This window comes from Falco punctatus, assembly GCF_963210335.1.
Source record: "Falco punctatus genome assembly, chromosome: 7".
Classification (NCBI taxonomy): domain Eukaryota; kingdom Metazoa; phylum Chordata; class Aves; order Falconiformes; family Falconidae; genus Falco; species Falco punctatus.
The window spans coordinates 37,165,841-37,191,911 of NC_137587.1; the positions used below are offsets into that span (position 1 = coordinate 37,165,841).

The window sequence follows — 26,071 nt, forward strand, 5'->3', positions numbered from 1 at the left end:
TGGGGATGGCCCCGCGCCGAGACTGGGATGACCAAGTAAATTTTCTCCTAATTATGAAGAGCTTTTGTGAGCATACAAGGCAGCTTTGGACAATATTGCCAGGAACACAAATGCTTCTCTCTCCCAAGTAATTTTATAAAAAGCAAACAAATAAAACTTCTAAGACATACAAAAGAACTTGAACTTCAGCCCTCAAACAACTTACCCACATGGGAACCAGTTCTCGATAATGTATGCCAGGTACACACATGTGAATATTACAGAGTTTCGCGATTTCCTGAGGATGGGAGGTAAAAGGTAAAAATTACTTCAAAATACCATAGAAGTCCTCATGAAAATAAACAGGTGGCTCTGAATGTCTTCTATTAATAGACAGGAGAAAGACTGATGAAAAGTATGTTCCAGACTGATCCTGTAAAAAAATCAGCTAGAGAAGACAGCTAAATGTTGTTGACATGTTTGCCCAGGAACATGAGGTGGCAAGCACAAAAGAGTATGTGAGGTCCCTTGCAAATCTCAGAGACCTACAAGTGAACCAGCTGCAACTGGAGTGCTTCAATCAAAACAGAAATAGAAATATTCTCTAGCTATGAAGGACAAAGAAAACATGAAGTAGACCTTTTTATTCATTATGTTGAATAGATACTACTTGGAACAAAATTCACCTTTATCAGCATAAAGCTAGAATTTTATATTAACCACAAACAAATATCACCTCAGAGGATTTCAAAGTAATTACCAACAAATAAGGACTCACAGAGCAACACATCAGGATAAAAGTCCTGCCATTTTCTTCCAGCAGCTCTGTAAAGAAAGCTTTGGAACAAAGCTACATCTCCTCAGTTGAGCCTGGGAAAGGAATCTACCCCTAAGGATGGGAAAAAAAGGTGTTCAAAATTTCCTCAGCAGATTTGAACTACTAAAACTATCAGGATGGAAACATGCTGTTGCCTGTTCCAAGGCAATACTTTTTGCATAACAGCACTAAGCAGAGCCCACAACTCCGTCAATAACAGGCTTCCAATGCAACCTGGGTTTCGTCCTATTCTTGCATTGACCGTACTTTGTACATCATTTAAACAAATGGAAGAATAGCTGCTATCATGCATCCATATATTTGTTTTCAGAAAGTCTTTGACAGGGCAAACAGAGGCTTTCTGTGGCAGACATTCTCCAATACCAGAGCAGTCACACTGAAGCCCCATCTGCCCTACATCCTGGCTCCAACAGCAGGCAACAAGTAATGTTCAGGTAAAGGACACAGGTATGGACCATGCATACAGTGATTTCCCACCCCAAGGTGTACTTCTCCCATTCCCAACCACAAACATCTGTGTTTAAGGTCTCACTGAGCCAGGAGAACATCATTGTATTTAATTGCCTTCAGTGGATTTTCATTCTCCTTGGCTACCTACTCAGTTTGTGAATCCTCATAAAATTCTGTCATCTACAACATCCCCCTGGCAATGCAATTCACAGCTGAACTGTGTAGTGGAAAAAATTAACTTCTCTTACATTTTGAGCCAACCTCCTGCTAATTGCACTTTCTTGTACTGACAGAAAAAGGGTATGATCATTCCACATTCAACTCTTCTATTGCCTCTTCTGACTTCATAGACCTGTCTTACATTCCCCCCCATGTCTTCGTTTCAGGCTGAAGATTTATGGTCTGTTAGAAATCTTTAGCTACCTAAATCCAGACAAATCATTCAGACACTAAACGTGATCTCCATTCATGAGTTAAGAAATACTCAGTGCTACCACCGAGTAACAAAATCAAATATTTCTCCTTCCCTGAACAGGAACCAATACTCACTTCTCTGAAGGAACTGGCCTTTTTCATGGCAACTACTGTTCCAGGTTTGGACAGTGTGGCTGGCAGTCTGGGCTTATCCAACAACATTTATCTCCCGAGTGATAAACAGGATGCAACAGCATACAGACAGCTTAGTTTGAACCAGCTAGCAGCAAATGGATCTTAAAAATCAGGGGGGAAAAAGAAGTCAGTGTGTCCTCATACCATCTCCTAGAAACAGGATCCTTGAAAATTTCTGATGCATTCACTTACCTAGGCAGCAGTTTTCGTAAATCCGATGGCTTCAGCCACGTTTTTTGTTTTTTTGCAGGATCAGCAGTGGAATTCCAGCACCCTCAGCACCAAGCCACAGCTCATTAGCAATAGCGCACCGAGCATAGGTCAGAGTCTTAGAGGAGAGGTAAGTCCAGCCAACAGCCGTTAAAGAGCTTTTAACGCGAATGCCTGCAGCAGATGTTCAGAATAAAATGGCCAGACATAATGCAAACTGCTGAGGTCTTACAGTGCAAAAGTCCACACGCAGCTGTACAAACAGCACAGGAGAGAATTGTCTTGGGTATGCCCTACAAAAGCTGGGCAACAGGGTCTCTAAACAAACTCTGTTACAGGCAAACCCCAAATGAAAAACAGCCTGGTGTAGTCCCTGTAACATGAAAACAACTACAGCAGTGATTTTATAAGGGAACAGCTGGAAAAAATTAAAAGCATTTTTCTGCTATGGGGCTGTCTGGCAGGGCCAGGCTCTGCCTCCTGCACCTGGCAGGTGAGATGTTCATCACGATGACCAGAGGTGGAATTGGAGCTTACTAGGAGCATCAGAACCAAACTGATCTCAAGTATCATGATCACTGCAGTATGAGCAAGGCCCCTACAAACTGCCTGATCTTTCTGGCTTGCTATAACCTCCTTATTATATCTTTGGGGCTTTGAGATGCCTCAGGCCTGTGTTCCATCTCATGACACTCAGCGTTAATAATACCGTAATGAAAAGGGTCTCAGCTGTTCATGCAGCTGACCAAAACGCCTAACTTTATTCTAAAAAACACATTAAATTTAATCTTTAAAAGCCACCTTTTTGCCTTTGAATTGGTGCATTGATGTTACTTTGACTTGTGCCTCATGGTATAGCATTACCCTTAGGAAAGCAAAGCAAGCCAAGTTTTAAAACATTTTCTATTGCAGGCTTACATAACTTCACAAGATAATATTGCTAGACAACTTAATGTAATAGTTTACAGACTTGTAAGCTTTTTAATAGCAATCCAAAATCATTGTCTCCTAATCGCCTGACTTTGGAGGAGCCTTGCCAGTTTTCATCAGCCAGGAAATCTGTTCCTTGGGCTCATTCACAGAACATCTTGAGCATCTCTGGCAAAACATTGGCTTGAGTAAGAGAGGAAGAAGTTACTCTGAGATAAACTCAAAAATAAGTGTATAGACAGCAGGAAGCAAAATTCCAGGATAGTTTTGTTTTCATGGGGATGCACAGGCACCAAAGTGTCCACAACACGACATTTCAGCATCCCTGTGCCCTTGACACAAAGCAGAACAGAAGATCTCATTGCTCTGCAAATGCTCCCAGAACTGATGGAGGAACAGTCAGTGCCACTGGTCCGGTGCAGTGGCCTGAACAGCACATACATCAAAATGGCTCCAGAACAAAAATAAGTTGTTTTGTTTTTTCCCTGAGGGATAAGACCTTCCTTTAAAATAAGCATAGAGAGCACTTGATGTGGGGCTTCTTCCTAGCAACAGCACAAAGTCAGAAACCTGTGGTCACATCTCTGCTGCCAAGAGGGAAATAATTGCCCGAGACTCTAAAGCAAAAGCTGCTTGAAGGCAGACCTCAAAGCCCAGCTGTAGAAGCCTGGGGCCTCCTTATGCGGTTTGACACGAAGGACCCAGCAGGCCCACAAGAGAGGCAGCAAAGGCACCCCCACAGCAGCCACCTTTCCACACAAGCACGTCTACAGCAACCTGGCAATTAGGCGATGCAGCTTAGGCATCGCCAGCTCCAAAGCACTTCAGTGCTTCAGGCACTGCAGCTCCAGTACTGCCAACCTCAAGGGGTGCAAATACCATAAGTTTTTAAAAAATCAGCAGCTTAAACAATAAAAGCAGGTTTCCAGTGGCCTTACCTAACAACTTCAGGTTACCACAGGGAAGATATTGCCCGTGCCAGAGAGGGTCCTGCTGGAGCACTGCACCAGCACAACAACATACGGACCCAATCCCAGCTCAGGCTGGAGTTATTTTCTCACCCCAAAACCCTCTGCTCCAGCTCCCTCTCACACAAAAGGTTTTAGCAGCTTCATGCACTCACACTCAGCTTCAGCTCTCCTTCCCTCCAGCTTCCCCTGCCCCTCTGGAGGGTCAGAGGAACATCACCCATGAGGGAACAGCCAGGATCACAGCTCACCTCACCCTAACATTATGCCAAAGCACAACTTCAAGGCCTCCAAGATGTCTTGCAAGATTGCTTTAGCAATACTGCACACAGCTATGGAGAAAACAGCAGTCTTACCACCAGTACCCTAGTTAAGGAGGTTTAGCTCACATGCTTCAGCTGGAAATCATCAGCTGCAGCGTTTACTTATCATTAACATCAATTAAAAACATGATGGAGTTAAAAACCTAAGGAGCTTTCACTGACACAAAAACAGGTTGTGAAGAGATTTCACCTGCTCTGTATCACTTCTCACCATCCAAAAATATTGTGGCTTTAAAGACTCCTCTTCAGTGTGGCCCTTTGCTGCCTGCTGTTACTTGCGCTGCGGTGTCTTACAGATGCCCTGTGCAAAGGGAAAGATGATTTCTTGCTGGAACAAAATTAGGTGTGAAGTCCCTTGGCAGGACTGTTTCACAGATTACCTGCATAGCAGAAGTCCCTGCCAGCATATCACAGCCACAGCCCATCTCCATCCCCAAGGTGCGGCATCTCCCTCACCCCGCCCCTCGGCAGTGGTGGGGCTTTGGGCACAGCCCAGTTGCCCATGGCCTCTTTCCTGCCCTGTGCGAGGGAAAAAAGTCACCGAACAGAGAGTCAAGCTTCCTTTTGTTTGCCTCCCCCATCACCACTTTGAGTCACCACACGGAGGGTGCGTGGTGCCACCCAGCGCTGCAGTGACACACCGAGCCCTGGCATCAAAGCCAGAGCACCAGCAAGTGCTCACGAGTGGCAGGAGGAGGCACCATGACCTACATGAGTCACAATTTTTTTCCTTGCATTACTATGTGATCCTCACAAAAGAAACATAAAGCACGCTCTCCATCTCTCCTTCTCGAGCCTGTGTTTTTCTCGACGGGACCAAGCCCACGCCATCACCCAGTCCACAGGCAGCGCTCCACTTCTGTCCTCCACTTCCCACGCTGTTGCTGCTGGACCCTTGTCCCTGCTCTGCGTGTGTGGCTTCTCCTTGGTGGGGTGATGGTGGGGGACCACAAGACAGGAGCACCTCACCTTGCTGGTGAGGAGCCAAGCGCGGGGGAGTTGAAACCCATGCAAAGCTGCAAATAGAGCTGCAGAACCCTGCGTTTACTACTACGCTCATCTGGAAACCCTGAGGCAATTGTCAGAAAACCCTGCTTGCCTCAGACTAGAGACTAGATACAGCAAGAAAAAAGTTTGTGCAGGAGCTGCTTTTGCCTTTTGATAGCCTGTTTCTCCAGCACGGGCAGAAAAGATAAAGGGAGCTCTACGGGGAAGAGATCTGCACTGAAGAATGTTTCTGAGTCACTGATCAGTGAAGGAAATAAAGGGCCTTAGAGCTTCTTGCTCACTTGAAGAAAAAAAAAAAAATCAGATCATTGATTTTACTGGGACTCCCCTAGGCAAAGCAGTTACCTAAAGTACAATATATTTGTATTGTGCCACTGGGAACTGGATGCAAAAATGTGTAAATCTTCCTTTGAGGAGGTTATCACTCAGCTGTTTTAAGTAGCTTTGTGTGATACAAAATTCCTCAAAACCAGACACCCCTCACATTTAAAAGGTTCCTGCAGGGAGGTGAGGCCCCATGTTTGAAAATGCACCTCATGCTCTCAGGGAGGAAGCCCCCCTACCCAATGGGGGTCTGAGGCTGGATTGCCCCCCAGCAGACCCTCAGTGCTGGTATGTGGTCCAGGTCTCCCTGGAGCTGGCCCAGCCCTGAAAGCGCAGAGCAGGGATCCCCTGGGCATCTGTGGCTGCTGGCCCCAGGTCTGCTTAATGCTGGGGCAGGCAGAAAGGAGGTGGCTCAAGACACTGGAGCCTGGTGGGATTAGCTGCTGGCCACTACTAACAGGAACAGTTCGCTCATTTAAAACTCACTCAGGTATGTCTGCATTCACCGTGCTATCTTCAGGATTGCAAAGCCAGCGCTCCGATAGCAAGACGCAGCTGTGCTGAAGGAGTGGCAGTCTGAAACTGCAAGAGAGGAATGTGGGAAGATATATCTTCTATTATAACAGCTGATAGGTTGGAAGAACTGGACAAACTCTGGCCCAGAAGGGGTTTGAGTACCCTACAACTTGCCTTTTTTTGCAGTGGTGTTCATTTATCAAACAAGGATGGAGCCTGCAGAGGCTGTGGAGACCATGAAGGGCTGGTATCTGATCTGTTTGGTACTGCTTAGCTGCACTGAATCAAAAGCAGTGTCGCTAAAGCAATATAACTCACTTTTCAGGCCACACAGTAATTAAAACATGTCTTTTGAAATCGTTTTCTCCTTTACATTGAAGGAAACATTCTCTGTCTCTTCCAGTACAGCAGTTAGGGGCAGAAAGTGTAAGCTTGCTTCCAAGTGAACCCCAGTTTCAAGACAAGCAGAAGAAAGTGGTCCTTCAGAGAGTGGGTGGCCATGTGAGACTCCTTGCTGCATGATGTTTTGGATGCTAAAAGTTCACATGCATTGAACAGAAAGCTGGAGAAGTTCCTGGAAAAGGAACCTGCTGAGTGCTGCTACATGCACACTGCAAACCACATTTAGCCCAGGAAGCCCCTGAGCCAAAAATAGTTGGAGGAATATCTGATGTATCTGTTTTCTTCTTACTTCGCTCTGCACACCCATTTATGATGGCTTTCAGAGGCAAGGTGCTGGGCTAGACGGACTTATGGCCAGAATCATGTTGCCAGATTTGTGCTCTTTTAAAACAAGCCATGCTGATCCAAATCATCTTTACACCAGTGTGACAGTGTCTGCTCATCAGGACCAAAATAAATTACGTGGGACCCGTGTAAAGGAAGGACTGAGGGATGCGGGAATCTAAAACAAGAAGTGAGAAGAGAAGCCAACTCCCAGGAGCAGCTGTGCCACAGAAAGCAAAGTTTTTTCTGGATGATCCCCTGGCCCTTCCCTTTCCTTCCTGGGCCCCAATGAGGATAGCTGCAGCTCTACAGCTCCTGGACCAGGATGGTCACAGTCCCCTCACTCATCTGCAGTGACATAAAAAAACGGATAGGGAAGGAGCAACTCCTTTCTGGGCTGGAGGTCCACTGTTCCCCCCCAACACAGGCAGCCTTGTTTGTTTGCACAGTGCATTTTGTACTTGTTTCTGTTGGAGTACCAGCCCTGGGCGGAGGAGCAGAGGGAGGTACAGATGCATGGAGTCTGACTGTACAGTTAATCCTCAATCATAAACACAGACACAGTGTCAGAAGTGTCGAGCTGCTTTTTTCTCCCCTCCATGTTTTGAAAATAGTAACAAGAAGTAGCTTCCATCCTGTCCCCTGTGTTGCCCCTGCTTCCTAAACACTGGGCACTCCAAGGTAGCAGTGCACGTACCCCATTAGGAGGCACGAAAGGGAGCATCGCTTGGCCAGCATTGCTGAGAGGTGGTCTGTCCTGCCCAGGAGGCACAGCAGGGGCAGCGGAGCCCCTGGCCAATTCCCATGGACAGGGAAGGGCTCAGGAGCAGGAATTACTGGGGCTACTGGCCATGCTGGGCAGCAGCACAATGCTCCCAGCATGGGCACATTGGAACCAGTTTGCTTAGTTCTCAGACTTTCTCAATTCTAAAGACCTTTCAGAAACCCCAAAGAATAACAGTAATTAAATACAAACCAGTGCCTGGACATGATCAAGTAATGCTGGCCTGAAGGGTGTAGCGGAGGAAGCCAGCAAGTACGTACCCTAATGTCAGTGTAGTGCAGGTCTGTCCCTGCACCACAGTGAGTCTCACCAAGGCCACCAAGTGTGAGTGAAGCATGAAATCCAGTCGGCAATAGGCAGTCAGTCACAAGAAAGCATCTTACTGGGGGCTGTTGACATTATTATTCTAGATCAAGAAGCAAATCCTACATGTTAGTTACTTAGTAGATGAAGTTACCATGCCAACTCATATGCTACCTTTTTTTTTTATTATTATTATTATTATTGCAAGAGTAGGCAGCGCTCCCTTGAGATTTCACAAAAGGGGAGGAAAAATATCAAAGTGCCAAGAATATAATGGAATTTCTAGTCTCAACTCTTTTCCCCATAGATCTGTTTTTCAGTATACATCCTTCTCCTCATGGCAGCAGCGAGGCTAAGCCAAGAGACTCTCTGAATGGTAATTTAGTGGCCAGCCCACGATATTGTGGTGCTACACTTCAGTAATCCGCAGCTCTCTGCCCCCGCTTTGCACAATTTTCAGGGAGCTAATGCAAAGAGCTGGTGACAAATGATTGCGCAGCCTTCCTCCAACCTCTTCTTGACTTCTCTGCACTTCTTTCTTTGTTCACTGTTTTTCTCCTGTCTTCCCATCTGTCTTCTTTTCCTCTGCTTGAAAGATTTTTATTTCTGCCAGTTACTTTCATTTTTTTTCTCTGTTGTCTTTACTTGTTTTCCTTCTCAAAACATATTATATCCCTGTCTCTTCCCTGACGTGGTGCTGCCCCTTCTGTTATCCATCAGCTCTGAGACTCCCTCGCAAAGCATGGACCCCCAGGGGAGCAGACTTGGGTGCCACCAGTGTGATGCTGGGAGGCAGGGAATTAGCTGTCCATACCACTAACAATTTCAGGCAGGCACCAGTTCAGCATGAACACGAGAAAGCCTTTGCCTGCCAGAGCTGCTGTGCCCAGCCTTGCTGGAGGCAGAGACGAAAGTGTATGCCTAGACTTAGTGCATTTTGCTTTCTGCCTTGGGATTAAAAGCCACCCAGCTTCAAGAAGCGCAGGTGCTGTAACCTCTCCTGGGGGAAATCCAGTGATGCAGGACATCTAAAAAGAGAGGGGCTGCGGGGAAGAGATTGAGGGCAGGATACAACAGCCAGCTTCCTACATCTCTTTGGGAACCTGCGTAGGGTTGGTTTGTTGAGGAACAACAAGATTCTTGAGAGTCTATGGAAAAAAGGTGCATTCAGTTAAATGCAGCCACTCCTGGCACTGCCTCCTGGCACAGCCGGGAGTCCTTGGCGCAGTGCTCAGCTGGATCAGCACGGGAGCCACTTGTGCCCATACACCGATCATTGGTTGTATCAACATTGCCGTTTGTTTGGAAGACAGGCAGCGGCAGCGGGGAGAGGATGCCTGACAGAGGCTGGGAGGCTGCAGGGGGGAGGTGGGGAGGGCAGGGGTCCCTGAGCTGCTCACTATGGTGGGGCGAGGGGGTCTGGGCACTCGCTGTTCCTGCAGCAATGGGCAGGGGGATGCCAGACACCACTTTCAGATCTTACATCCCTTGTATGAAGACACTAGAATCCAGGGTTTACCTTCACTGCCTGGGAGCCAGCTCTGCCTCCTAAGAAGGAAAAGTGCAGATACTTGCCCTAGTTTCACACTCTCTTTTCTTTAAGACCTGACCGTGACAAAAAAAATTGGGCAGAGACCTTTGCAGCAAGTAAAGGTTCTTTCATGACATACTTTGCACCACTTTAGCCTGCTTATCTGTTCACAGCCCTGGCCAGTTAAGTTCAAGGATGTGATATGGGTTGTGACTCAGCAGCTGGCTGCGGCCAGTACCAAACAGGATACGATACTTTGTCCTGGTCAACATCCAAGGCCAAGTCCTGCTTTTTATCTTATTTAATGATCTTAACTATTGACCATTGTATTCAAACGTGATCAATGGCAGTGAAGGCAGGCCATCCAGAGGTGCTCTGTAGTTTTTCACAGACAATGCAGCAGGTAAATATGAATAATTACTGCAGTTCTAATATTACGCAATGTGTGCCGATGCCTGGCTTTTTTGTGATCGGGTCCACACATCTATTTGACTTTTCCTGTTACCATTGGACCCCACAATACATGAAAGCCTGACTTGGTGGTGCGTAACAGGACTTCACAAAAGAGCACAGCAACTGCTAGCTCTGCTCACACCAAGGTTAGTGGCCGTGAGATAAATCCACACTGACTTCACACTACCTGCTCCCCCCCAGACATAAGAAATATTTGAGAAATACCAAGCTCAAGCAGAAGCCATCCTTAGACTTTGGAAAGGTTGCTCACAAGAGTGAGGACTATCCCCACGTATCAGTGCCACTGAAGGGATGGAGAGATTGGAGTCTGCAATTCGAGAAATTACACCAGCGCAATTACTGGTTTGCACATAATGACCTGAATCATGGCTTGTGGGGGGTTTATTTTCATCTTGGCGCAGTGCCGTAGCATGGTGGGTTGTACAATGTGATGCAGTGTGTAGTAAATCTGAAACTGAACTGCACTTGCACTGAATAACTCAGAGCCCACAGTCACAGCTTGAGCAGAGGGTGAATTGCATTTCAGAATATGATGTTGGGAAAAAAACAAAAGCCCAGAGAAGTTTAATAGGGAAAACTGAAAAGGTTTGTTGGTTATATTCTTTCAATCTGATAAAAGTCAATAATACATTAGAAAGAAGTGTTTAATAGGTCAAAGAAGAGGAGATGACTGACATTCCTCTGCGATGTGGTACAAAGATAATCACCATGAGGCCAAATATTTTTCAATCTCAGTTTAGCAGATGAAGCCAGAGAGAAAATTAAAATTCAGGAGACAAAATGTGTGATAGCCACAGAAGCAATACAAATTTGACTTCATTGTTTATCCTTTGATTTTTTAGCAGGCTGGGGAAGACATTTGGGTTTGGATTTAAAATGTGATTTATCAGTCCCATTGCTATTTTGCAATCACAGAGAGGGAGGATTTATACATTTTAGTGTCATCTTCTTTCATCCTCTTTCTCTCCTTCCAAGAAAAGGTGTCTCAAATGGCTGATTAGAAAACAAAAAAATGCAGAAAACTGGAGGAATACCCTTGGAGTTTTGGTAATTCATGCACATCTGTGTTAGTTCTTCTGGAAAGTTGCTAGAAATGGCCTAAAATCCAGATTCCTGCATAAAAGAGGGCTGAAGCCTGACTCAGACCAGGGCTGTGTGGTTCCAGCATGTCTGCCAGGCCCTGCCCCAGGAGGAAGGTGCCAGTCTCCCTTTCGGAGCCTGCTCTGCTTTGCACCAGCAACAAAGCAGTCCCTGGCGCAAGCCTGAGTAGCCACCTCCGGCTGGGTGACCTTGTACATATCTAGGTGAAGGTCTGGCTGGCCAAGGTGTGCTTGTATGACAGGGGACACAAAGCATCAACTGCCACTTCCCACCATCCAGTCCTACCCACAGGTAGCTGAAAGCAAAATGGGGAGAAGGGCAAGAAAGGTCAGGCAATGTTTCATGTGAAACACTTAAAAATAAATATATAAACCAAACCACCCTGAAAAATCTTAACATTTAGTTGAGTTGTGAATTGATTTCTCTCCCGCTCCCCCCTCAGATTGCTTGGTGTAGCTGCTGGCCTGGGAAATCAGGCAAGAGGGATGCCCCACCACAAGGCACCAGCCTGCGGTTGGCGCGGTGGCTCCCTCGGGGACAGCCCAGCTCCAAGGTGTCCATCCACCTGGCCATGGCAGAGCTCTGCAGTGCTGCTCGGCATGGGGGATGGGAGTTTGGAGCCGCTGGGTGCCGAGGAGGGAGCTGCTGCTTCCCTGCAGGGAGGAGGGAAAAGTCTCCCTCTGGGAAGGAACAGCACTGACGGCCACCGGGAGCCAAGGCCTCGCGAGGGGCTCCACAGAAACCAGCAGAAAGCTCAGCTCACTCCCATCTGCTGACTTCAGAACTGGGGGTGGTGGTGGTATTATTTCTTTCTTGCAGCACCAGTGGGGAGCACATCCAGCATTGGTGGCATTGAGAAGCAGCGAGGGTCCCTGGCTCCCGGGTAGGGACCCTGTCCTGGGGGGTGCTGTGGGTGCTGTGCCCACACCACATGCTCGGCAGGGGCACGGGCACCGCTGCAAACCGAGGGGCTGGCCGCAGGACACAGCTCCCGGGCAGAGGGAGTGATGCTCCCTGGAGAGCCCAGCTCCGCAGTGGCACAGCTGAAGAAGGCTGCATAGGCACGGTACTGAGAGCTTCATCCACCTTCCAGCCTTCCAACTAATGCCAGGCTTTCCAGCACATCCTCAGCTCTACACAGATGAGTTTGGCTCAGTCCTAGAAGGGATGTGAACTGGAGTTTTCTGCATACCAAGGCTATGCTGTGGCTTGTAGAGCATGTCGTGTCCTCAAAACTGTGTCAATAGCATTAGGTCAAATTAAACCACATCTGTTGATGAAAAAGAAAGGTTGGCAAGGTTTGCCCAGCTAGGAGGTAGTGCAGACTGACGAGGGTTGCTCAACCTCAGCTGCACCACGGTGTGTTTGGTGCTGCACAAACCACACCGACATCGCTCGGAGGAGTTTTCTGTGGGCTCAGGGATAGAGTCACAGCTGTGCTGCCATGAGGCTTGGCCTCATCTTGGCAGAGAGCGGGACAAAGTGGTCCGAGGCAGGCTGCTGGGCTTTGCTCTTTGCAGCTATGTGGGGATCAGGACAGGGGTAGGGTCTGAGCTGGCAGGACACAGGGAACCTGAGGAACATGGCCCTCTGAGATCTCTACGCTGCCCTCTCCTGCCTCTGCCAGCACTGGATTTCATCCCCTTCCAGCAGGGTAGAGAGAAAAGTTAGGTCTTAAGTCTGTTGCCATAACTTACTTCCATCCCTGCAAGATTTGCTGGGCAGAGACAGACTGACTTCTAAACTCAGAGGTAGATTTCTCAGCAACGTGATTCAGCGAGTAAAATAAAAAACATTTTGCACTTACCCTGCCAGCACTAGAGCATCACAGAAGGAAGGAAGCAGAGGAAAACACTACAGGAGAGTGAAATGTTCACTGCAAGCGTTCGTATGAAGGGACATGTGATGGCCTGTGACCCTTTGCTGTCCCCAAGTACGTGCACGTGTGTGAACACAGCCGTCTGCCTATGTAAGCGCGTGCAGACAGGTTACAGTTACTGCATGCATTGAGGTGACGTAGTGGCACGTGATGGTAAGTAAATACTTAGTAAATCTGAAGCCCTTGTTTCCCAAGTCAGAAGAAAGTCAGTCTCGTCTCCCCAGGTCCAACACTGCCTTACTGATTTTTGATGCCGGAGGAGATAGAGGCAATTAAGCAGATCATTTACTTTCTGGTTTTGGCTCTGGCATAGCGAAGCTTTTGCAAGAGCTCCTTGGGAGCCCGGGACTCCCACACACCCCAACGGCAGCTCTGCCCCCTGTGGCACAAGCGCTGGGGCGAGGGGGAGCACACCGCCAGGCAGCCTCGCCTCGTTTCACCCCAGATACATCACAGCTTCCCGCAACACACGCACGGAGTCAGCCCTGGCACTGCAGAAATACATCTGCTCTGCTTGCCTTCTGTTTTGAGTGTTTTTTTTTTGTTTCCCTGGGGAAATGTGATATATAGGCTTTCTTAAAGGCACCAGAGCCTGGTTTTGTGCATCGGTGGGGGAAATCCCTGTGCCAGGGGCAGCCGTGGCTGGCTAGAGGAGAACCAGGGCCGGGGATGCAGAGGCAGGGGATGGCCGAGCGGTTCGCAGAGCGTTTGCTGTCTGAGCAATGCTGGAGGCACCTGGCTGCTGCTGCCCAGTGCGGGGAGATGCACAGGAGCCCGTGGGTGAAGGGTGGCCATGGAGGGTGGCCAAGGAGGGCAATGCCGGCGGCCGTGCTCCCCACAAGCAGGTGGCCCCTGTTTCACAGTGGTGTGGCCCATGGCCCCCAAAAGACAGTCCCCGTGGGGGTGCCCATACTGAAGCAGGCTTCACCTGTGCCCCTGCAACTGGGGCTTGGTGGGACCACGACAGCCAGCTGGTACGGCCAGCCTCTCCGGCAGGCACACGTGCTGCCGTACACTGCTCTTGCACCCATTTCTGCAAGAGCTGCGGGGAGGAGGGGCAAAATCCGCCAGCGCATGTGAGCGATTCATTGTGTCCCTGTCACCACTTTAAATGAAATTAAACTCTACAAAAAAGAAAATGGCATTTTTACAGCAGCACCTGTTATGCTACTGCAATTAGGGCTCCATTATAGCCTCACACGTTAAAAGGTTTCAAAACACGGCTATATAAATCCCCTTGGACTGAAAAAGAAAAAAAAAAAATTGCCAGTGAACTGGTCCGTTTGTAAAGGGCTGCAGATGAACAGGACTGGCAGGCACCTCTTGGGGCTGAGAGCGTCAGGGATACTCAAATCTTACACCCTACTTGCTCAACAGTGACATTCACCCGGGGTGTGAGCCAGAGCCATTCCCACCGACCTCCTCAGCAGCTGCCCGCACTCCCACTGCTCCAGGGGAGGTCTGGCACCATTTTCTTCTGGTCTCCAGTTCTGCGTAGGGATTAAGCATTTAATATAATAAAGGGCAAACTCCTAGGACTGGTTAACAATAGTGTCATTAAGCAGACTCCAGTCAGCCAGAAGAGGTATCCAGTGTTTTGCAGCAGCAGCAAGGGTTTGCAAACTCTCTAATAACTGGTTAGGAGCTACTGCCTTCAGTGGCTTAATAGCCAGCTTACAGCTTCACTAGCTCGTTCTGAACAAAGTGACACCGTGACTTCCATACCAGCTGGATGTGGACTTGCCAGAAAGGTCCAACCACCCCACCATCACTGCACAGACAAGATGCGCAGCTCTACAGAGGACAGGAAAGACTGTGGGGGTCAGACTGATGGCTTGGACATGAAATAGTTTGGGGTAAATCAACCAAAGAGAGTGACCGGGCTCTGACACTCGCCCTGACCATGGCTCAGTTATAAAACTTTGGGCTGCCTCGCAAGGACGAGGCCCCTCTGCCATTGCCGACCACCCGTCCTTGTGGCAGCAGCTTGTTAAGCGAATTACCTCCACACCAATGAGCCCCTGCAGGCATTCATTGGCACAATAGATTAGCGCAGTTTCAGCAGATTTATGGATTTAGGGTTTATGGAGTCATTGATACGTGAATTAAGCACTGACTGACTGAGACTAACTCTTCAAAAGGAGTCATTATAATCTCTATAGAAATATAATGATTCCAGTGACAACATCTTCAATGAAACTTCAAAAACAGTCATTTAAAAAAAATAGTAGAAAAATATATAATTAAATAAAGTGCTAGTTCTCAGTTTTTCCCAGCCACTGAAGGTAAGGAAAAAACCAGCTTTCCAGAGGTTGGACATTCGGGATTCATTCAGGGAGGTGTTCAGTAAGAGCTGCTTCCCTCTTCCCTGGGGCATTGCTGTGGGCACCACAGCTCACACTGGTGTGGGCAATGCAAAAGTGTGATACATGCACCCTCTGGCATTGCAAGAAAGACATGGACTCATAGTGGTATACAGGTAAGAACCAGCCTGCACTTTTCCCTTGTCCCTCAAACCAAGCCTGGGATTAATCTGGCGAAAGTTCAGCCAGGAAGAAGAGGTCAAAGAAGTTTCTTACAAGGCCTCACTGGTTTTTCTCAAGGTCCTTGTGCTTGACAGTATCTTGCAGCAATGTGGCAAACAAATATTAACCTGGCTTTGGTAAAGTTTTTGAGCACTGGAGACTGGAAAATCTGGTGGAGTAAAGCAAACCTCTGCAATGGAGAAAGACAAGTTCCCACCGACTGCAACCTCCCTGTCCTCTGCAGCAGAAGCAGCGCTGAGCTCCCAGCTCAGTCCTTAGCCTCAATGGCACATTTTCAACAGCAGACATCTAGCTGTGGTGGCAGGCACAGCAGGCAGGTGCCTTTGCTCCAGAAGTGGTTTGCCCTTCGCCACCTAATTTAAGTGCCAGAGGAGTCTACTTGAATTGGTCAGCAGGGCTCGATGCACACTCACAGGCTGCTGGCCACAGGGGAGCCATCAGCCCTCTGCCACCTCCAACGGGACACCATCCCTGCTAAGTGTGATACCCCATCTCCAGGTGGTGGGGCTGGTTACCCCCCTGTGCTGGGGGACCTCAGACTCCACCACACTGAAGCCCGTGGAGTCACACCACAGTGAAAAGCCACGGTGTCAGGTGGGTGTTTTGGCAAGCATGGGGAGAATTAAGAGCAGAAGCACAGTCATGCAGATAATCTGCGGTCACTGTCATGCACGAAGCGCTTCTGCTCTTTGAGGTCTGGTTTGGCAGCTGTGATGAATGGGATGAGGGCACCCTGCTTGGTAGGACAGCAGCTTCTTTCTGAATCAGTGAGCTGTGACATTTCAGTCTTGAGGCTGCTCCAGGGACTGGGGCAATGGACTCCACCCTGGCCTTGCTGATGTTCGCTGTGAATTAATGGGCTACTGAGTGCACAACCTGGACTATTTTTTTGTGTGAAGAGCAATTACCATCCATCTACTCATCACCTCACCACTAATGAAAAACAAGCAGCAGGAACCACTCAGCAGACAGCACCATGGCATGTCCCTGATGCACCAGCTGAGCATCCCCAGGAGCAGAGCTGCAGCCAGGGTTGCAGGGAGCACACGGGCAATGCACCCCAGCTCCAGCTGCACCACGCAGCACTGGGGCTGGCAGGGGCTGGTCCATGCTGTGCTGGTGAAATGTGCTTGAGGAGCTGTTGCTGCAAGCGATGAGCACAGGATTTGTAGCTCAAAAACCAGATGAATGGGGAAGCCTGTTTCCCAGCTGCACCATGCCTGTTGGACTTTTGCCAGGTCTGGCATGCTTCGGCATAGCACCCAGGGCTGGTGTCTAGCTGAAAGGATGAAACATTTTCATTATACGAAAAAAGAAGAAAACCAGTATGAGAGATCCTGCTCACATGGGCTTATTTCAGACCTTTTCTGGAAGGAGGAGGGCCGGGGGGGGGGGGGGAACTTTGATCTTTATCTTTTAAAAGCAGCAAGGATGAGCTTCTGCAGCTGTGGCAGCTCTCATGGAAAATCCTCCTGGCCGACCCCTCTGCAATGAGATGAGCACGTGCGTGTTTGTTTCCCACTGTAATATTTGCTAATCCAAGTGCTATCCTTCCATGGCTGCACAGAAACACTGTTGGACCCCATCACACACCCATCCCTGGATCTGGGGCAACCTCCTCTCCCAGGCAACACTCTTGTGCTTTGCAGAAACACATCTTCCAAACACTTCTACTCAAGCCCAGCAGCCAGCATCCCCTCTGCAAAAGTCAGTCTCCAAATCACAACCTGCTTCTTCCATGTAAAGGGATGTTTCAGCTTAAGGCTCAACCCTCCCTCACCTTCCCCTACACCCTAAAAACAGGAAGCAAAATATTGCAGTATAAGCGATATATCTCATTTCACTCCAAACCACCCCCCAGGAGGCAATAGCTGCATGGGCACATGCAGCCCCTGAGCATGACTTTGCCTCATCCATCACTTATGATGCTGTTAAAAATATCAGGCTGGTTCCTCTGCTGCAATAAATCGATGAAGCTCTGGGGCTCCCTCCACCCATGCAGGCTGAAATTTTAGCCTCACCAAGGGGTGAGTGGAAGCTGCAGAAAGGGAGTGGGTCACAGCACACCCCGCCAAGGCTGTGCCAGTTGGACTGCCGAGACTGGGGGCAGGGATCCAGCGTGGCTTTCTGCAAGTGCATGAGAGTAATATTCCCCTGTGACCTCAGCAAAGTATTTTACTCCTGGCACTTAAAACCTTGGGGCTGCAGGGTGGATGGCAGGACCCCCCCAGCCACTCTCTCTCCCTGCCCCTCACCCCCACCAAGGAGCACCGCACATCTGGAGCCTTTTGTCATGTCCCATGAGCCTTGGATGCAAGAAAAGAGATAAGCAGGAAGACAAATATGAGTAACAAGCACAGAGGAGGGAAGAGGGAGCAAATAAACAGAAAACTAAATATTCAAAAGGGTCAGGAGGCAAAGCGGCTGTGTGAAAGCCTCACGGAGGTCAGTGGGTGCAGAGCACTAAGAAGCTGTTGGCCAGCAACATCCCTGCAGATTTGGGCTGTTCATTTCCTTGACAAAACTTTTTGCAAAAGCCATGTGGAGAAGCATGCTTGTGCATGCAGGGACTTCGCTGCTGCAAGGCTCAGAACACATCAAGGGTAAAAAGAACTACGTTAATCCTGCTTTCAGGGGAAACACCAACACGTGGGAGATTCCTGCATTTTCAGTCAGTCCCTTCTTTCAGCTGGGCAGGTTGCAATGAAGTGACCATACTTCTTGCACTTACCAGACCCTTCTCTTCTAATAAACACCAATGGAAAAACTTTCTTTTGAGGAGCATCACTTGCATTGTCATTGACATTTCACCCCAGCTACACTCCTGAGTTCTGATATGAGCTGTGCTGGAAGACAAGATAAACCAGCATGTGAGGAGGAGCTGGCTTTGCACCTCAGGGTGCTTTTAGTGTTTTTTTGTTCCTGTGAGCACTGCTGACGCAGGGCATGTACTAAGGGCTCTGCTTGCGAGCTAGTGGGCATCAACGTGGCAAAGGCTGGAGGGGGCCCTGCCCCATGTGGGCCATGGCAAGTGGTTCTGTGGCAGAATCCAGGGGGGACATCTCCAGGTATTTCTTTTCTGCTGTGGACTGGGCCCTGAGAGTGAGCAGGCAGGGACAGTCCCACCCTGGGAGGGGGTGGCAACAGTGTGAGAGCACACGGCGAGCTGTGCTGGACTTGAGGATGAATTTGCTGCAAGAAGAGAAAAAAGAAGAATCCTTTTCCTCTCAAACTGAACATAATGGATGGGGAATGGGGCTGGTCACCATGGAAACCCCCGAGGCTCTGAGGCTGTCACTTTTTGCTGCTTTGTGGGGAAAGCCATATGTGTTTGAAAGCCTGTGAGGTGGAAGCCTCAGTTCTGCCCATTCCTGGCCTAGCTCTAGCCCTCTACCAAAATTTCCACAAATATCCATGTATTTAGGGACACCAAGCTTGTACATTGTTCTCTAATCCTTACCTCATGCCTGGGTCTCTGTCAGCACCTCTGTATCCCCATCAGCTCACCATCTGGACATCAGCAGCTCCTCACCATTAGCATCTATCAGTAACTTGGCTACCCCTCAAAACATAGAGTGAAAGCACTTTGACAGTGCTGCATGACGAAGTGTAGCCTGAAAAAGGAGCCGAGGTCACACAGCCAGGCATCTGAGAACAATCCTGGTTTCCCATTAAACCCAGGCTGCAAATTTCTCATGGAATATAACTTGCAAAAACTGGCTGCTAAATTGCAGCAGCCACTTGCCATGGGATCCCTGACCACAGCTCTGAGGCACTGATGCTTTCACCTGGATTTGCTAGGTTCCCTCTTACTTGTGATTTCTCAACCCATTTTTGCCTCCTTTTCTGTTTTCTTCTCCCTGGTTGAGTTGTCCTGGTGGGAAGGTCCAAGGTTAGCCTGGTCCACCAGCCTGCTACTGGCTCGGGTTGAGAGCATTGATATTCAAAGCCCCGGACAGTGATTAATCTGTTCTCACAGCTGTGCCTGGGGACCCAAAAGGCAATTAAGCTGGTGCTGCTGGGTGGAAGGCAATTTCACGAGGTTTCCTCCAGATGGACAGATCTTTTCAGGAACGTGTTTCTGTGACAGCAGGACTAAACAACTGTACGGAAAACTCCATGAACAACTCTGCAGCGCAGTCAGGATGCTGCACGGCTGCTGCTGCGTCAGTGGGTGGATTAGCAAAGGCTGAGCAGGAAGCAATCCAAAGAATTGCAGGGGAAAAACCCTCGGAGGCCACCTTGCAACGACTGGCTTTTCTCTCCAGTTCACTCATCCACTTCAAATTAAGAGCACGGCTGTGAGTTTAGCATCAGAGGGCTGTGCCTTCCTGGTGGTTGGGAGGGACGGAAGAGCATCATGAGCCTGTGATTCCTGTCAGGGCTGATTTGGGTGCCCCACAGCTCATGTGGAATAGAGGGGTGCTCACGTGGTGCCCACAGCAGTAAGGACAATGAACTTTTTAGTGCAAAGTTCTCTGAACACTCACTAGCTCCACTGTGATACTGCTGAGAAAACATACACCTAATAGTGCAGGGCTGGTAACGGAGGCATGTGAGGGACCAGGGCTTCCTGAAGACTTTTCAGGGGCTATAGAGAGTAGGAAGCTGTAGATGTATCATAGCATCACCCAGCTTCACCGTTTTATTGAACTTCACCACAGTGTGGTTAGCTGTTGGGTTGTTGTGTTGGTTTTTTTTTGAAGACACTTGCTGGACTAAGAGGACCCTTAGGTTTCCTTTTTTAAAAAAACCTGACCCTTTCAGCCAGCTTGAGGGTTATGACCTTCTAGGCCAAGGAAAATGGTAAACAACTGCAGAACATAGTAATTTTTTAAATTCTCGTGGCCTTCTGGGGCCAGACTCCTGGAATCAGCATTGCCTTGATGGCATTTCCAGGAGCAGGCGTGCTCCTTGAAAGCTGGTGCTGGAAGAAAGCACTGGAAAGAGCTGCGGGGAGAGAGGTGACCAAACTGTGGGGTGCAGAGCTCCCCCGGCATTGTGTTTATTAGCATGCCAGTAGACACTGGTGTTAACTGTGTTTTGGGGTAGCTGGCAGCTCCCAGGGAGGTCCAGATCAGACCCCATCCGTGCAAGACCTGCCACCTGCTCTGGCTGCACCACAGTGGTAGCAACCCTGTCTGTACAAACCAACACCCCGCAAATGCCTGACAGGGGAGGCAATTACTGACCGGGATGGAAAGCAGCTTAGTTGGACTTCGTGTCTAAAGGGATTTTCCGCACCTCAGCATGAGCCTGAGTAAATAGCTCCTTCCCTTTTTCCCCATTGTCACCCTGCCAGAGTGACAGAAGCGTTACCCGTTGCAGTTTTCCCCAGCACAGCAGAGCTGTCTCTGGCTTAAATGTGGTTTCGAAGAACCCAAGGGTGAAAAGCTCAGCACTGGGCTGCCTGGCTGGGAGAGCCTTCAGGCCACCTTCCCACCAGTCCATGCTGCCATTCTTCCCGGTTTAGTTGATCACAATTATTCCCACCCCACACACTTTCCATCAGCTGGACACACAGCCTCTGTCAGCTGTAGGGACGTTATGAGTTTATCTGTTCTCCCCTGTGCGGCACAAAGTCCAAATTCCACAGGACTTTATTGCATCAGTCCCTCACTCAACCCTGATTGGGTTATCTATCACATTGGCAGTTGATGTGCTGGCAGGGTCCTAAAGCCAAGAAGCGCCCATTGCCCATGGCATGGTGGCACCTCCTGATTTATCTCTCTTGCTTTGCACAAGGGCCTTGGCCACCTGGGACTGCCCAGTGTGCCCAGCTGGATAGCCTGGTTTGCTCCACAGAGTCACAGAATGGTGCAGTAGGTTTGTATGGCAAGGTTTTGGAAGCAGCAGGGCTACAGGGGCTGTAAAAAGCTGCTAGAACCTTCCCCCATGTTCAGTGGAGCCAATGCTAACCAGGTCCAAGACGGAGCCGCCACTAGCCAACTCTAAGCCTGTCAGTGATGGTGGTAGCACCTCTGGGAGAACATAAAGAAAAGGAAAAAAAAAAAAACAAACTGTGCAAGAATTGCACTGGAAGAGGGGAGTAAGAATATATGACAGCAACAGCTCTGCAGACACCCAGGTCAGTGAAGGAGAGGGAGGAGGTGCTCTGGGTACTGAATCAGAGATTCCCCTACAGCCTGTGGTGAAGACCACGATGAAGCAGGCTGTGCCCCTACAACACATGGAGGTTAATAGTGGAGCAGATATCCACCTGCAGCCTAGGGAGAACCCTACATTAGAGCAGCTGGATGCACCTGGAGGAGGCTGTGGCTCATGGGAAGCCTGTGCTGGAGCAGGCTCCTGGCAGGACCTGTGAGGAGTGGAGCCCAGGTTGGAGCAGGTTTGCCAGCAGGACCTGTGACCCCACGGAGGACCTAGGCTGGAGCAGCCTGTTCCTGAGGGACTGCACCCTGTGGAAGGGACCCACGCTGGAGCAGCGTGTGCAGAACTGCAGCCTGTGAGAAGGACTTATGTTGGAGAAGTTCATGGAGGACTGCCTCCTGTGGGAGGGATCCCATGCTGGAGCAAGGGAAGAGTGTGAGGAAGAAGGAGTAGAAGAGACAACATGTGGTAAACTGACTATAACCCCCATTCCCTGTTCCCCTGGGCTGTTCAAGGTGGGGAGGAGGTAGAGAAATTGGGAGTGAAGTTGAGCCCAGGAAGAAGGGAGGGGTGGGGGGAATGTGTTCTTACATTTTGGACTTAAGTTCTCATTTTCCTACTCTGATTTGAAAGGTAATAAATTAAACTAATTTCCCCAAGTTGAGTCTGTTTTGCCCGTGATGGTAGTTGCTGACTGTTCTGCCTGTCCTCATCTCGACCCCTGAGCCTTTCATCATATTTTCTCTCCCCTGTCTGGTTGAGGACAGGAGTGTCAGAGCAGCTTTGGTGGGCACCTGGCATCTGACCAGGCTCAATCCACAACAAATGGTCAGGGTTGGAAGGGACCTCTGGCAATCATCTAGTCCGACCCCCTGCTAAAGCAGGTTCTCCTAGAGCAGGTTGAAAAGAATAACATGCAGATGGGTTTTCAACATCTCCAGAGAAGGAGAAGCCCACCCCCCGCCCTGTCCCCCCAGCCTCTCTGGGCAGCCTGTTCCTGTGCCCTGTCACCTTCAAAGTAAAGAAGTTCTTCCTCATATTCAGACAGAATCCCTCTGTCCGGGCACTGCAGGCTCCCCAGGGGTCGATCACTTACACCACTTAGTGACAAGCCAAGTGACTGCGTTTAATGTCCCTTAAACCTTCTAGACCCTATTTGCTCCTCTGCTTTGAGTTCCCTTCAAGGTGCTCAAATGCCCTGGGGATGGAGGGACCCAGGGCCAGCATCCCCATAGAAACATGTGCCGCTGGGGCAAAGCAAGGGGCAGGGAGGTGAATACATAAACATATAACCGCAGGGCACAGTGCTCCCTGTCTATCACCCGTGCCTGGCAATCATTACTGGGACCTGGCCACCCGTGACCTCTGGAAACAGGGCAGATGGGGGTGAAGAGCAGCTGTTCCCAGGTGGCAGATCTGGGGCTGTTTCTGAACCCCCCACCCCAACACCACGGGGTTTTGCCTCTTCTGGGGCAGGACCGAGTGCTGAAATTCTTCTTCCCCCAGCTGCTCTGGACTGGCGGAGGGGTCTCGCCCACCTCTGTCTGTAGAGTAAATAATTAACCTTGGACACCTTGAGTGCATTCAGCATTTCTCCCCCGCCTCTCCCTTCCTTTTAACTGGTGGACATAGTGAAAGTGAAACACTGCAGGAGTCTCTGCTGGGAAGCAAACAGGTGAAGGTGCTGGACGTCTCGGGCAGGTGGGGACAAGCCTTTTTTTCTGCTTCTAACAGCCATTTTCCAGAGGGCAAGGGAGGATGGAGGATGACGCCATTCCCAGAGGAAGCCCCTCGGACAGTGCTCCAGTCAGCTGAGGCGGGAGAGTTCCCCCGGACCCCTGCCCTGCAGAGCTGCCCACCTGCCACTGCATCTCCCTGGGATTTCCTGCGGCATGGAGCTGCTCTAGTTTCTGTGGATCACACCTGTGTTATCCCAGCTCTCCGCAGAAAGGATTGGTTTGGTCAGTACTGGGTGCATATCCCTTTTCTTTCCCTGCCCATGGGCTCGGGTCTTGGGGCCATCCTTCCTTGGCTCCCTCCACCTCACAGCTCGCCCCTTCGAGGGTTGCCGCTGTGCTCTGGCCACAGAGCCCCCACGCAGGGTTTGAGCTAGGGACTCAGCCCCCTCCCTACTGAAATCCCTGGAAAATGGAGTGCCCTCCTCTCCCTCCCACCCTCTTTAAGGGCTGTGGTGGGGTGAGCTCCTGCGCAAGGCAGTGAATGATTAAATATTCCCCTGCAAGGCTGTGACGCAGGGTCTGAGCCTCACTGCGCGAGCAGCTCAGCAAACCCACGGGAAGATGCTGTCCCTGCAGTTTATAGCCTGTGAAACAGCCATTCCCAAGGGAGCAAAACTCCGGCCAAACTCCAATCAGGGAAGGATGAGGTCTATTTCCAGAGTCCCAAGATATCTGTTCGCTGCAATAGTGTTTCAATCTCTGGCTCCTGTGAGCTGGAGAGACCTGAGACAGGCAGTTCCTGGGTGACCTCAAGCAATAGTTGATTTAAATTGATCACTGAGCTGCCTTGAGCCTGCTGGGGGGGGAAAGTGGCGTTTCCCATCCTCAGAGCTCTGCAAGTCCCTGTGAGCAGGCTGTGTTAGCTGGTGACCTGTGGGAGCCCTTTGCAAGGGAGGGAAGGCAAAACCTCTCTCTTCCCCCTTCCCAAGCACTTGGGCCAGTCATCAGGGTGGGCATGGGGGAGCCAGTCTGTCTGCAGCAGGGCAGGAGTTGGGCAAGTGCAGGGGGTGTGACTACAGCCCAGCAGCACTGACAGGAGCCCTTCTGTTGAAATCTGAAATCCCCTGCAGCATCCCTGCAGCTCACACAGGGGCTTGCTTGGCCCTTGAGATGCTCAATCCCAGCGTGCCAGGATGCAGTGCTCCGAGGCAGGATGAGCGATGTGAACCCTTACTGCATCGCAGAGCCTCCTGCACTGTAACCATGACGATCCAGAGCGCAGAGATTGCTGTGGGTTTGAAGGGGCTAGAGCAGAGCTCAGCCACCCACCAGGGACCACTCACCCTGGGCCACCTTCCAGCAGCAGCAGGGCAGGGCTTGAGCAGAGCAGAAGCAGCACCACAACCCAGCCCTGCTGTATCCACATCAGAATGTGGCAACACCTCAGGAAGGGTTATCCTTACGTGGCTGGAAATCCACCTAGAATGGAAAGTACCTTGTTACCAACCAAAATGGTACATTTACACAGATTTCAGCACCTCTGATGTTTAGTGATTCCTCTGTGCTGGAGAAATAGCTGCCACTTGCCTGATTTATGGAGTGAAGTAGAGCTTTCCAGAGCTAGAAACCGGGCAGCGCCTGGTGTCTGTGGGTAGAGAGATTTTCAGTCCCTACAGGCTACAACAACTTCCTCGGTCCTTGTATCAGGCGCAGGAAAGGGATGGGCTGGATTTTCAGTCTGGGGCTGACTTCAGAGGCACAGTACTACCCTGTTATGAACGTTTTACCTAATTCTGCTGGTTTGTGCATTTCTGCAGTTACCATCAACCTGTTTGGAAAAGCCCTTGTTGAAAGACAAGGTGAATAGAAATATGGACTTAGACTCAAGGAGCATGACATCAGAACCAGCCTCTCCGATGAACGGTGCAGGGGAGGAAAAGACAGAGCTGAGCAGCCCAGCTTTTCACAGCAGGGACAGTGGGTTCTTTGAAAGAGGTATTAAAACAATGTTAAGCATCCGGAAATCAAAACAAAGTCTGAACAAAGAGAAAGGAAAGGAAGGTACTGGCACTTGGAAAGGAAAACGACTTTCTTTGCGATTGTCTAAGAGCTACGATGAGAAAAAAAACACAGTCTGTAATGGTGTGGAGGATATTGGTGAGAAGATAGAAGCAGAGTCCATCCAAGGAAAACCTCTTTCAGGTAAGAAGCAAAACCACCAGTGTAATTTGCTTTGCAGCATGTATGTGACCTTCAGGTAACTTACACTTTGCAATTCTTGGGCCCAACAGAGGTGCTAAAAACTAGGCATCCTGTTAGGGGGCAGAGATAACTGTCACCCCTTGCAGAGACTGATTGGGGTGTTACCTGGCCAGCCTGGGCAGGTCACCTGTCACTGAACAGGCTGCTCTGTGGCCTCCACTGTGTTAGTTTAACTGTATCAGCAACTCACCAACCTGTCAGCTCACATACCAGCAGCAGATGTAACGCTCATCATACGTATCAATCGCCAAATCAAGGTTTGGGAACTGCTGATCTGACAACATCTAGAAGTGCCGTGTGGGCTATTCCTACACCATTGCCTGTGTTGTGCTTCTGGACAATTTCTGCTCTTCAGCTCTCAGACCTATGGTCCCCACAGTACTCTGTAGGTGTTGCAAGGCCTTGATGGGGGGGCAAAAAAAGGTGGTTTGGATGTGAGCTGGTTTGGCACCTCCACCTTGGTTCCTAATCTTGGACTGTACTGCAAAGAGACTTCCGCAGATACATTTCACTCTCGCAC

The 26,071-nt window shown here is 49.6% G+C and overlaps 1 protein-coding gene across 1 annotated transcript in view; it reads left to right on the forward strand.

Annotated features, from left to right (window-relative positions):
• Positions 1–26,071, forward strand: part of EXOC3L4 (exocyst complex component 3 like 4) — a 62,347-nt gene that overhangs the window by 9,047 nt on the left and 27,229 nt on the right. Inside the window, exon 2 of the mRNA XM_080394647.1 lies at positions 22–25,491. Within this exon, the coding sequence (XP_080250773.1) occupies positions 25,161–25,491 (331 nt within the window). The 5' untranslated portion in view covers positions 22–25,160. The remainder of the gene's footprint in view (positions 1–21; positions 25,492–26,071) is intronic.